At 33.2% G+C, this 14628-nt stretch overlaps 1 protein-coding gene across 3 annotated transcripts in view; it reads left to right on the forward strand.

Moving 5' to 3' along the window:
- EPHA6 (EPH receptor A6) overlaps window positions 1–14628 on the forward strand; it is an 889912-nt gene that overhangs the window by 46076 nt on the left and 829208 nt on the right. For all 3 annotated transcript variants that reach the window (XM_079100537.1, XM_079100534.1, XM_079100536.1), the window contains exon 2: window positions 13900–13964. In XM_079100537.1, coding sequence (XP_078956663.1) covers window positions 13900–13964 — 65 coding nt within the window. The remainder of the gene's footprint in view (window positions 1–13899; window positions 13965–14628) is intronic.

Raw genomic sequence — 14628 nt, forward strand, 5'->3', positions numbered from 1 at the left:
AATTAAAGGAGAAAGGGAGAGGAAAAGGCAATCATGACCCGTGAGACAAACGAATTTGATCGTCACTGTTACTTTTGTATACCCTAGTAGGTGGCTAACAAGATCACAATATTAAAAGCCAGGGTAGAGTGGATGCTAAGACTTAGGAAACTACAACTTTTTTTTCCCCCATTTTTTTAATTAAAAATCATAAATTTACATAGGGCAATGTTGTTTGATTTATTGTTATTTTTTTCCCTTCCCCTCACCCCTCCCACCCCTCTTTTCCCTCAATACAGTCCTTTCTTCCTCCATTCTTACCACCCTCGTTATCCCTAATCCTAACACTAACCCCTCCTACCCCCCATTATATGTCCTCATCCGCTTATCAGTGAGATCATTCGTCCTTTAGTGTTTTCAGATTGGCTTATCTCACTTCGCATGATATCCTCCAATTTCATCCATTTGCCTGCAAATGCCATAATTTTATCGTTCTTCATGGCGGAGTAATAGTCCATTGTATATATATGCCACCGTTTCCTTATCCATTCATCAACTGAAGGGCATCTAGGTTGGTTCCACAATCTGGCTATGGTGAATTGAGCAGCTATGAACATTGATGTGGCTGTATCTCTGTAGTATGCTGATTTTAAGTCCTTTGGGTATAGGCCAAGGAGTGGGATAGCTGGGTCAAATGGTGGTTCCATTCCAAGCTTTCTGAGGAATCTCCACACTGCTTTCCAGAGTGGCTGCACTAATTTGCAACCCCACCAGCAATGTATGAGTGTACCTTTTTCCCCACATCCTCGCCAACACCTATTATTGCTTGTGTTCTTGATAATCGCCATTCTAATTGGGGTGAGATGAAATCTTAGGGTAGTTTTGATTTGCATTTCTCTTATTACTAGAGATATTGAACATTTTTTCATTTTTCTGTTGATTGCTTGTACATCTTCTAGGAAATTACATCTTTTAGGGCGAGCAATTCTTAACAATTAGTGGAATACGAATTGTGACTTGGCAGTGCTGGGGTTGTGGCTCAGTGGTAGAGTGTCTTATATGTATAAGGCACTGGGTTTGATTCTCAGCATCACATAAAAAAATAAATAAAATAGAGTTATTTTGTTCATCTACAACTAAATTATTAAACAAAAAGAATTATGACTTGGCTAAGATTACACAAGCTCTCAATAGTGGAACTATGTATGGAACCCAGGATATAGATAGAAGATATAATCCACTATGTAATTTCTTGGGACATGACTGAAGCTGGAATTTTAAGAATTATCTTTGTACGTATTTCTATGAAAAACTGCTTAGGTGATGTGATTTTAGGAATACCATGAAGGAGTCCCAAGTCACTATTACCCAAAAGATACTATTATCAATTCATCTTAACTTGAATGGATAAATCATGTAGAATGAGTAGGGAGAAATTAATATTAATAAGCATCTTTGTGTGCTACTTTTGTTATATTATTTTCTTCATATGATAGATGCTTTTAGTGGGACAGCCCACAAGAGGAAAAAAATTTAAACACTGTACACAGTTGGAGATGGGATAGATGCAGAGGGTTTGGACTGAGTGAGCAGCCTGAGAGCACTCCATGCTAAAAGACCCGCACCATGCTGGAGCATAGAAGAGGATTCCAAAAGGTATAGAAGATGTGTATCTCCTCCCAGCCCACTCAATGCTTTAACAAATGTCAATTTTCATTTTACTTTTCCTAGAGACTGCTTTACCCATTAACAATACTCAGAGAGTTGGTATATAAATAGCCCTTGATCATCTCCAACACAAAGTAAGCACTTTTGCCATTTAAATTTTAAGTACCTGACTCTGTCCTTCAACTTTTTCAGTAGTTGGTTGAAGAATGTTTTTAGTCAAGATGAAGTTCTCTCTCAGACTCCCTTCTATTAGCTTTATTCATTTATTCAAGCATTTCATCACACATAAACACAGTCTCTGCCCTTGAGGAACTTGTAATTTGTAGGCAGAGTTAAACTAATGTTGATAATTATGGTATCTTGATCTGCCTATAATTTCAATGGACAGCATTTTGTCTTTTCAACGTTGCTTAATATGTATTTGTTTCAAAATTATGACAACATGGTTAAGATTTTTACCTGGTAATGTATTATTTCTGATGACTAAATCTTGGATTTTAGCATTGTTTGTTTGTGATGTTTAATTTTTAAACTCTCATTCTCAGCCAGGTATGGTGGTGCACGTCTGGAATCCCAGCAGCTCAGGAGACTGAGACAGAATGATCGCAAGTTCAAGGCCAGCCTCACTAACTTAGTGAGGTCTTAAGCAACTTAGTTGAGACCCTGTCTCAAAATAAACAAAGTTGTACTCTGCCCCTGGGTTCAATCCCTAGTACAAAAAAAAAAATCCCATTTTATGTCAGGTACTTTCACCAGACAAATTTAATAAATATTTCTTGTACTTGGGATTATTTTAAAGAATATAAGAGTATTTTACAGGTAGAGAATTATTATTTCTCATCCTGCTCACTTCTAGGATGAATTTTTTTTTTTATTGTAAACAAATGGGATACATGTTGTTTCTCTGTTTGTTAGGATGAATTTTTAAAATCTTTTCAGTCCTTGACACTTTCTTAAAAACTGGGATAAGTGATCCAGTTACTGACAATTTTGATGATGATGTTGATGTGATATTGGATGTCTGCCTGTTTAGAATAGCAATTTAATTTTACACAGTCTACTAAATAGCTGGAGCCCTTCTTGCTTCTACTTCTAAGTAAGAGCATTTTAATTGGTTTTGCTATTTACATGTTTGAATAAAGTATACTATGGGAGGAGACATAAAAATTCCAGTGGTGGAAGTGATAAAATTATAGCCAATAATCTTGAAAGGTAGATATTGTATTTTATAAATTATCTGTATCCTACAATATCTAATAGAGGTGTAAATATTACAGACTCAATAAATATTGATTGGAATAATATCAAAATACATTAGTTAAAATCAAGTAACATTTCTGTGCCCCTATATGCCATACTGAGGAAAGTTAAAATTTATTTTCATGAATTCCACATATGTATAATGAAGTGTAAAATAAGGCAGGGGGAAATTCTTTCCATTTTCAATGGGAGAAAAGGATATTTTACTAGTGTAATTCTTTCTTAAATTCCATTTTTTTTCCTTTTCAATGTGAAACCACTATTTCCTTTTGAAGTAAAGTTTTGGTACCTTTTTTTAGATCTTTCTTTTATTCTATATAAAAGATTTTGCATTGAGATGGCCATTATATTATAGATGGTACTTTGAATTAAGTAGTCACAATGTCTTTTGCCAGAGATATAAAAACAATGTTTCAGACCTTAATTTTCATAATATTCTTTCAAAAAAATGGAGACTGTCCAAAGCTCATGAAAGACAAGTGGGGAATGTAAGAAAGGCTAGAAGTAGAAAGGCAAAACTCATCTTTGATGCTGTGGAAGCAATGGGGAGCAGGTTCAATGGTCTTCAGTGGTCTGGGCTAAATGGGGCACTTCTGTGTGAGAGATGAGAAACTCATGACATTTATTTAATGTAAGACTGGCAAATCTAAGAGTAAAGCTAAGTAGACTTTTCTATCAATTTAAACAGTGTAATAGAAATAAATGCAAATTATGTAGTAAAGAATGAATTCACTTGTAGGTTAAAGTGCTTGTAAATATCAAAAGGAGAAATTATATACTGCTATTAATTAGGAACATGGCAAATTTCCTATCCTATTATTTTCTAACCATAGGGATAACCTATCTCATGGAAGAGCACAGCTTCTCAGGTGATGCTCTGGTCTTAATGACCTTGCTTAGGCACCCAGGAGTGAACCTGAAGTTGAGGGCTCTGTAGCTAGATCACCTCCCCTTCTTTGGCCTGTGGTAAATGCTGTTAATGACAGGTTTTAGGAATCATTATAAAGAGAAAGCTGATAAAACATCTGTCAAGTAGGATGAAAATCTAGAGGTGCCTTGACAGAGCCTAATAAGAAGGTGTAAAAGTGAGGATGAACTTTACTCGTTATATTTTTAAATCAACTTGACTATTCATTATGTGTATAAGGTTTTCAGAGCAGTTCTTCATTACAGTGTTCAATTCCTTATAAATAATAGCAAACTTGTTTACTTGATTTATTCTCAAAGGAAGTTCAATAAGTAGATTATAAAGGTGGTTTTTTTTGTCTTTTCTACTTAAGTTAATAGTAAAAAATATTTTTATAGCTTATAAATATATAAATATTTATATGTACATATAAATATATATAAATCCTTTTATAACTTTTTTAATATCGGAACTAAAAAGGAATGCTTTATTCTATACATGGGACACAGATGTGCTTTCTGTTAACGATGTCCTTAACTAGTGGAGTAGAAAAATGAGGGTGTGAGTTCAGGGTTGAGCCAGACTTGGTATTTTTCCCGCTAATTTGAAAGAGTTATTTAACCTCACTATGTACTCCCTCCTTAGGTTTCACAGTAGGATTTTCAAATGGTCAGAACTTAGAGTAGATAAAATTGTTAACATCACCTATATTAAAAATAAGAAGAAAAGCAACAGTGGAATTAAAAACAACCACAACAAAACAAAGTGCTCTCAGTAGCCTAATAATCAAATGTTGATCTCCGTTTGTAGATAAAATTAATTTTATTATTTTTAAGAAGGTGTGATACTTTTTGGATTATGTTGTCCTAAAAATAATATCAGTACACACAGGGACATACTGGGGTAAACAGTTATCCAACCTATATATTTAAAACATTATGCATTAGATTTTTGTGGAATTAAATATTGGTTCCAACTAGATATGAGGGTAGACATACATAGTATATAGAACTGGAATTTGAAAACTTTGGTTTTCACCACGCAAAAATATGCAATTTTGTCAAAACTGGGTGAGTGAGTTTTATCTTTTAGGTTCCACATTTTCAGTTCTATGAATATTTCAATAAAATTGACACAGATGCATTAAAATATGTTGGAAATGATAAGGCAGATTTTATTATGATTTATTGTCATTAATATTAATCAATATCAATGAAAATTGTCACTAATAATTCACCTATTTTCTCAAAAGAATAGAACTGTAAAAACATATTTCAGAGTTACCATAAATGATATATTTATTGCTCAATTTTTTGGGGGTGTTTTATATCCTGAAGTGTGCTTTGATTATATCTGGTCATCCTCACATCAGGAATGTTTCCTTTGTTTATTTGCTTGTGTTTTTAGAGTTAAGGGAGGTGGTAGGGTGTGTTATAGTGAGTGAGACTTAGACCCTTCATAAACCTCTACTGATGTGTTGTTATTTTGTGATTTAGGAGCTTAACTTTCCCTTGCTGGGCTCTACACTCTCTGAATTGAATGGTTATACAAAAAAATGTTTGTGTGCTTGTTTGTTGTTTTGTATGAAGCGTGTTAAAATTCTCCTAATATGTAATTATGATCATCTGAGCTTTTAAGACTATCGACAAATTCCAGTACTCAATTCACATACTGTTAAGTTAAATTTTCACTACAAAATTATTTTAAAATAATAATTTCTTGTAGTTAGTTTATGTCTTCATTGCTTAATTTTTCAGAATGGTATATAAATAAAATCATCCTTTTTATTATTTCATTTGAATAAAGTTGACCTATTATATACTATAAATCAGTACACTAACTTTTATAAAACTAATATTCCTTAAATTTACTACAAGGGATAAAGACTTGATAAATGGTTTAAAGACTAAAATTTTAGTATTAAGTTTTTGAGTCTTAGATAATATTCTTTCAGATTTAATACAGTACTGCCAAAGTTTTATATATTTTTAAACTTTTTATTTTAGAGGATAGTGACATTTTCTTATATTAGAGAATGAGGAAAGGAAATGCTAATAAATTAGGAGATATTTTCAAAGAGAAATAGAATGTTGAAAAGTTTTTTCTTAAAATTAATAGAAAAATTGGTATAGTTTTACAAACATATCTATATCTTGCTTATTAAGAGATACATACTTTTAAAACTTTATTTTAATATTCTTAGCCTAGTATTTATCTTTTGGTTTATCTAAGTTCTCATTCATTATAATATAAATAAATAATTATAATTTCAGTTGTACTCTTTAAATAGATAGTGTGTTAATATTGCTCTTTAAAACGTTATCACTAAATTTAAAGTGAAAAAGTATTGATTTTTTTTTTAACTGATGTTAATGTAAGTGTAATTTCTTTTTTCGTTCTAGGTTTAGAATAATTTTGTACTTTTGTGTAAAATAACTTTTGTTTAAAGCCAGTAGGAGGAGCTCTCACCTTGCTGGGTTCAATGTAATTAGTGTGGCTGAAAATCCTGGATTTGTGGGATTTTTAAAAAATAAAACAAATGATAAAATTAAGACATTCATCAAATATGATGATATTTAAAAATCTCAAATCTTCAGGTTTGTTTAATATCAACGCATTGTCCTTGATTTTTCTGAAATGCAAATTTTAAATTTCATTATTCTTAGGAATTTTTAAAAGGTCTGACTGCAGTATAATGAAAATAAAGTAATTAGGTCTATCTCCTTTCTGAAAGCTACTAAGAAACAAAAAATACCTACTAAGAATCTACATTTTTATACCTACATATATACAAATTTTTCTTATTTTTTGAAATGAATATACTTCACAGTTGACAATTACAAATATCAAAATCAAAGCAGTCTAAATATGTTTTAGAAAGAATAATAATTATGTCAACTAAACTCTTAATGTATTGGCCATAATGCTTATGTACAACTTATGAAAAGAAAGTCTCTGTTGATAAATTTCAATACATAGCAGGGATTTTTTTAACACTTTCTCCAATAATCCCTGTATTTGAATGTCTTCATTTGTAGGTAGTGCCTGTGAATTTTCTGTTCAAATCTTTGCTGAAGACACGGGATCAAACTTAGGAAGAGGTACAATCTGTAGAAGAAATAGTGACGCTTTCCTGTATCTACAGAAATGAAAAGAAAACCCTATTAATAGAGTTTTGAATTTGAACTTAAGATGGTAGGGGGAAAAAACCAATACTTTGAAAGATATTTAGAATCAGTCTCCTTGACTGGAATCCAAATCTATTGCTTTGTATGATTTCAAGGGAAATTATGTATCCTTTGTGAGCTTTAGTTTTCTCATCTGTAAGTTGAGCACTTAAAGATAAAGAAACATTTGGTTAATATCCAAACTATATTAGGAACTCCTGTAATTCAGAAGCAAAAAATACCAAAATCCCAGTTAAAAAAAATGGGCAAAATGCTGGAATGGACTTGGAGAGAAGACGTGCAAATGGCCAACAGATTTGAAAAGGGTTCTCAGCATCACTAATCAGGGATATGCAAGTCAAAACCACTGTGAGATTGACATACACCTGTTAGAAGGGCTTTTATCAAAAGGTCAAAAGGTAATAAATGCTGGTGAGGATGTGAAAAAGAAAGAACCCTCATTCCTCATTGATGGGGCTGAAAATTGATACAACCACTATGGAAAAGAGTCCTCAAAAAATTAAAAATAGAACTATCACGAGATCTAGTAACTCTACTTCTGGGTACGTATTCAGAAGAACTGAAATCAGAACTTTGAAGTTATCTGCATGCCCATATTCATTGCAGCATTATTCACAATAGCAAGATGTGAAAACAAAAGTGTTATCTATGGATAAATTGGATACGATAAATAATTATATATATATACACACACACACACACACACACACACATATATATATATATATATACACACACAATAGAATATTATTCTACCTTAGGAAAGAAGGCAGTCGTGCTTCATTGGACAACATGGGTGGGTCTGAAGGATATTATGTTAAATGAAATAAGCCATTCATCAAAGGACGACTATCGAGTCCATTTAGATGAGATATCTTGAATAGATTCATAGAAACAGACAGTAGAAGGTTGGCAGGGCCTGAGGGGAGCAAGAAGTAGGGAAATGCTGTTCAATGACTATGAAGCATGTGTGCAAATGAATAAATTCTAGTATACTGTCTATTGTGGTACCTATAGTTTAAAGCTGTATGTACACTTCAAAAATTTAAGAGGGTAGATCTCATGTTAAGTATTTTTTAACACACACACACACGCGTGTGTGCGTGCAAAAACAAAACACCAAATAACCAAAAATGAAACCGGGGGTGGGGGGGGTGGGGGGGGGAAACAAGTGGACCAGAGGAAACATTTGCAGGTGGTAAAAATGCTTATTGTCTTCCTGTGGGGAAGGTTTCATGGCTGTATGTGTATGTCTAAACTCATCTAGTTGTAAGTTTGGTGCAGTTTCTTGTATATGAACTGTACCTCAATAAAGCTATTTCAGAACAAAGAATAAGGATCAACAGCTAAAAATACTGAATGCCCTCTATAGACAGCTGGCATTTAAATAGAAATTTAGATCGTCAAAGTAGGAAAAATTATATAATTTACATCATCAAAGAAGGATGTTTAAAGATTTTTCTAAACTTTTGTAAAAATGTTTATAAAATTTACTTTTTAAGGGTACATGAAAACAAAAAATATTCATACTAAGGGGCTACTATGAAATTGTTAGAGGACAGACAGATGAGAATGGTGGGAACACAAGGTTAAGAGAATAAGTCTATAAGATGAGCCCATCGTGCTGACTCCCCACGTGCTTTCTTTGCCAAAAAGCAGTCTTCCTGCAGCCCTGCCTGACCTTAGTGGACAGGAATGTCACATTCCTCAGCAAACTGAGGCAGGGGTCAAAGGTCCAGCAGTCAGTGTAGGTAATGAATAATGGGAATTGAGAAGATGAAGGTGGTTATTGAAAGATGGTGGGTTGCTAACAGCTAACACTTCTGGGATCTCACTTCCTAGCCCAAGGAGCTGCTGCTCCTTGCTGCTCTTAGGCACATACATGGAGAAGAGAAAGAAGGTGGGGGGCTTTAGGGTCTATAAAAGAGCAAGACATACCCACTCCCAGGGACACCCAGTTCTGGGTCCCCTTCTCTTCAGAGAAGTCTGTTGCCTCTATTCCCTTCTTAAATAAGCTTGCTTTCTACACTTGCCTTGGTTTTTCTTGGGTGTTTAACTTTCAACACCAGCGGGATAAGGATCCCATCCTGATCTACAAGATATCAAAATGTTTGCATGCATGTATACATTATGTAATATTTAAATCAGGTTAAACAAATCAGTCTCCTTAAACCTTTATCTTTATTCTGAAAACTTTCAAAATCCTGTCTTCTAGTTTTTTGAAATGCAGAGTACATGTTATTATCTGCAGTTTCTGTCCCGTGAAATAGCACACACCAGAACCTCCTTCTTCTAAGTGTAACCTAAGCACCTATTTTCTTGATCAGCCTTTTCTTGTTCTCCCTCCTCTCCCCTCACACTGTGTCTGGCCTCTGGTAACTACCGCTCTATGCTCAATTCTGTAAGGTTAACTCTTTTAGATTCCACGTATGGGTGAGAAAATGTAGTATTTGTGTTTCTGTTCCCATGATCTCCAGTTCTCTCCATGTTGCTGCAAATGACGGGCACTCTTTTTTTATGGCTGGATAGTATTCCACTGTCTTTGTGCCACATTTTCTTTCTTCATTCATTCATTGACCATATCTTTTCTGTTATGAATACTGCTGCAATTAAACATAGGAATGCATGTGTCTCAACATACTGATTTCATAAAGATCTGTTTAAATGGAAAAATAAACCTTATAGGATATTTTAGAGATTATTTGAAGAAGAAACAATATAGAGTGTCCTTACTTTGGTGACTGTATATTAGTATTGTCATTTTCCCCTGTGGAGAAATTATAAGCTATTTCAGAAGCATGAAATGTTCATTACTCTGAAGAAAATACAGATATTCTCTATTCTTTTGAATAGTGGATTATTTAGGGTTCTTTAGAGTAACAGAACCAACAGAATATATATATGTATGATTACAGAAAGGAAATTTATTAGTTTGGCTTACAGGGTCAGAAGCTTGATGTCCCAAAATGGCCTTCTGCAGGCTAGAGAGCCAGAGAAAACAGTAGCTGCTCAGTCCAGGAAGCTGGAGTTTCAGAAGAAGATGGTTCAGTGGTGCAACCCCAGTCCAGTACCAAAGGCCTGGAAACTCCTTGGAGTGTCTCTGGTCAGAGTCAGCTTGGGGAGAGTGAAGGAACAGGAGTCTGAGGTCCTCAGGGGATCACAGTAGCAATTGGAACACCCACTCAAGAGCAATAGAGTTTGCATCTGCTTTGGCTGCCTCCTCCACCTTTTTGTTCCATTCAGGCCCCAACCTATTGGACAGTGCTGCCTACACGTAGGCTCTGGTTGGCCCCAACCTATTGAACAGTGCTGCCTACACGTAGGCTCTGGTTTCCACGTCAGTTTGCATCTGTTATGCCAGTCATTCCTGGAAGCATCTTGATGCTTCCCAGAAACCTCTTAATTTTAGGCTTCTCTTAATCCAATCAAGTTGACAATCCAGATTAGCCACCACAAATAGTACACACCAAAAATAAAAAGAACTTCGATTTAGTGACAAGATAAGCTTATTGTTTTAACTATTTATTGTAGTGGGTTATTCATCCTTTTGTCCAATATGTGAGATTATTTTTGTTGCATTGAATGAATCCAGATGTCGTGTGTGTGCGTGCATGTGTGTGTATTTCACCTTTATTGCACTTACTATTTCTCTCACTTCAGGTTTGTTAGAATTGTATGGTAATATGGAGTAAATTAAACGATAAAGAAAGCCTTTTTAGAAGCTCTAACCCTTTATGTCTCCTTTTATTTCTTTTTTTGATCTTAGCAGCCATGGAAAACCATTACCTAAATATATTAATTACGAGTAGCAAATGGTATAACCTAATTCAGTCATTGCTTCTTCATTTATTAACTGGAATATTTCAATAAGAGAAACGTTCTTCATTAACTATTTTGTTAGGCCGAAGTAGTTCATGTAGAAAAGGAAAATAACATATTTTATTCTTTTCAATTTATTTAACCAGTTTTAAAAATGCTTTTCTAACATCCTGCACAAGTTAACACTAGGTATATAGTCATTATGAATGCATGGATTTAAGCATATGTGTGGTTTTTCAGTCCCTTACAATCATTTCCCTTGTGTATGGTCCAGTTACTTTTTACCAGTGGAAAACTATGCAAGGTGATTGCTGAGTTCTTGTTTTCAGTGCATGTTTATATATTCCCTATTTTCTGGGATTTGGACTTTGAAACATTGCCAATGGAGTTGGGTGACAAAATACAAAAAAAAAAAAAAAAAAAAAAAAAAAAAAAAGAACAAAAAGGAACCCGAAACTGACAAAGCCACTATATATAAATACACACACACACACTCTGACACCTATTTAAAGAAAATGCAGGAAATGGGGAAATATATTGTTCAGTGGTATCTCATGATCAATTAAGAAAACCTGGAATGTGTGGCAAAATGATCTTTTTTTTCCTTAGGAAATTGATTTAAGGTAGTGAAAAAAATCATTGATTAGTCATTAAGGGACATACATATTAAAACAGCAAGATACTGGATAGTACACATGTTAGAAAACCTTTAAAAGTAACTGGCTAACACCAGGGCCTGATAGGTGAAGAAAGTATAAAACCATGCATTCTGCTATTGGGTATGTAAAATTTTATAGCCATTTTGGATCCAATTTCGACAGGTTTTTTTTTTTTTTTTTTGTTGTTGTTGTTAGTATTCTCTGTATAAACCAGTAATCCATCTCCTAGTTGTTTCTCCTGTAGTAACGAAGTAGGTCGTTTACAACTTTGTACACGAAAGTTCAGCAGCTTCACATATAATGTTCCCAACTGGAAATAGTCCACATGTCCATCAGAAAGAAGTTACCTAAAGTGGAATCATTTTCGGCAGTAAAATGAAATTATTAATACATGAAGCCACACATGAATCCCAGAAGTATAGTGTAAGAAACAGGCTCAAAAGTCAACATGCTACATGATTTCTTTGTTTAATATTCTGGAAAAGCAAAATTATAAGGACAGAAGTCGGGTTAGTGATTTACAGAGGATGGGATGGGAAAAGAATTCACTATAAAGAAAGGGTCACCAGAAATTTCAGGGGGAAGGTAATGGAAATATTTTATAGCCTGATTGTAGCCCTGACATGGATGTCAGGGTTGCACAATTCATAGAAATGTGCATTTTAAAAGGATGAATTGTTTTAGCAAGTAAAACCAATAAATAACTAGGAAATATAATGGGAGATTTAATAAAAACATACTTATGGAGGAATACCAGCTCATTGTAATGTATATGGTTTATTTGGATTTTGAATTTCTGTTGATTTGAGACAACAAAGAGTATTAAACACTGACTTGATATTTGATGACATTAAGAAATAAATTTTCTATATTAAGATAGTTGATATCAAAAAAGTATTTTAGAAATAAAACCTGAAAGTTTTACAGATGGAATGATATAAGTACTAGAATTTGTGTCAGAGAAATCTTTCAGTGGAAGAGAAGGTGTATACATACAGATGACACAAGACTGACCATAAATTGGTAATTAATAAAGTGAGGTGAATAGTATTTGAGGATTCATTAAACTGTTACCTTTTGAAATATGTTTGAAAATTAATACAATAAAATTAATAAATTGTAGCTTAGTTTTACAAAGGCATGTTTAGTACTAGTATTCCACAATGAATAAAGAGTTTTATCCCAGAAATTTAATGATAGTTTTATATTTTAGAAAGTATTAGTGAAATGTATGGTGCAGTTCCACTCAAGTGGAGTTGTGGAATCCTTACAACAGACACTAAAGAGCAAACGCCAAACAGCATAATCACAATGGCATTTTTTTTTTTTTTAACTCAACAAAAGCCCACCTTCTTTGCAAGATTAACTGAAACTAAGGATGAGATAGGAGCATACTCTTTCTCAGAGTGTAACCCATCTCCTGCCTGAGGGCTTCCGTGGGGCCTGGGAAGTACTAGTTGAAAATATAGGTCTGTGAAATCTTGAGCACTATATATATACTTTCTTTCTGAAAACACCACAAAATCTCTAACCAGTTAGTTTCCAGCTCCTTCCTGCATTGTTTCCAACCTCCTACTTCAAAATAATTCCCATTCTTAGTTCTCATTCCAGAGATTGAATAACTGTTTTAGTCATATCTCAGTTACTTTATAGATGCTTTTCTGAAATTAAAAAAAAAAAAAAAAAAAAAAAATTCTCACTACGGGGGTTTGAAGGAGCCTATGTCCTGGCCTAACTCAAGCTTTATGTCTTCTGTGAAGCCCTCCTGACCTGCTTTCCTCATCTTAGTCCAGCTTATTTGCAAGAGTGCTATTTTAGAATTTAACATAATGTGTGATCATTATTTGTTTACATGCCTGCCTTGTTTTAAACCAGATGTGAGTTACTTTTGGTTACAGAAAAAAAGGCACATAGTTTTTATTTGTTTTGCATTCCTTCTTAATTATTGTATACCTAGTACTTAAAATAATAAAGTCTATGATTTAAAGAGCAGTTTACTCAATACCCATTTTCATACTTTGATGATTACACATAAAACTGTTTAATAACAAAAATAAAATAAAGAAGTTTGTTGTCTTTAATACAGTTTTTTTAAAAAAAAGTAGTATACAAAACAACTATAAAAGTGGAGAAGCACAACGGTGGTTTTTTCATTGGTTTCAATATCTACTATAAAAGACTTAAAATTGTTTTCAATTATTACTTATTTCAACCTTGTTAAACCTCAAAGTATGTACATTATTTTAAAATTAACTTATCACCACTTCATGTATCATATCATTGATTGAAATTGTATGCTAATATTTTATATATATGAAAAATATTTAAGTAATAAAATTTATTAAAGCTAATGATTTAAATAATTTAGCATTTTGCATCAGTTGAGAAATTTATGCAAGTTTTATCTATTTAATTCCAGTTGTGTTGCTTGATACAACAACTGTGCTGGGAGAACTAGGATGGAAAACATATCCATTAAATGGGGTAAGTTTAAATGTCTTTTTAAAATTTTCATCCTTGGTAGGGTTTCTTATAAGAGACAAAGGAATAGTAGATTTTTTGTTCCATTTAATATGAATTTTGGCTTATAACTTAAATCCTATTGAAAATATTAAAATATAATTAAACTGGTAATTGAAGGGGATGATTCTAAAGTAATGATTTAGAATCCTTGCTTCTAGATTTAAAAATATTCTTTAATACTGTGTATACATAGTAACACAGAATTCCCCCATATGTGTTCTTCAGAAATAAATCTCCATATATAGTTTTCAGACACTTTTCTGTATATATGTTATATTTGTTAATCTTATATGTATTTGGGCATAAGCAGACTTCAGAGTATTACAAGTAGATTGTAAAATACTAGCAATTTGGTTTCGAATAGAAAATATGTCTACTAATATAGTATGTGTTTGAACTTGACAAGAAGGTGGATTGCAACTAGGCTTCTGTTAGCTGGAAATAGTTGATTTTGAAGGCTTATCTGGATGTATGGTTTAAAAATACAGTTTTTCATGTATCGATATTTTACCTATGGTTGTAGTTGACTTTTTATATGTTGACTTGTTTTGCATTTTCAAATTGCAATGAATTTCTACATCTTTTGTTGATATTAATCTAACTTAAAAGGGTGGTTTGTGAAGAT

This window comes from Sciurus vulgaris, assembly GCF_902686455.1.
Source record: "Sciurus vulgaris genome assembly, chromosome: 10".
In the NCBI taxonomy this organism is placed as follows: Eukaryota; Metazoa; Chordata; class Mammalia; order Rodentia; family Sciuridae; genus Sciurus; species Sciurus vulgaris.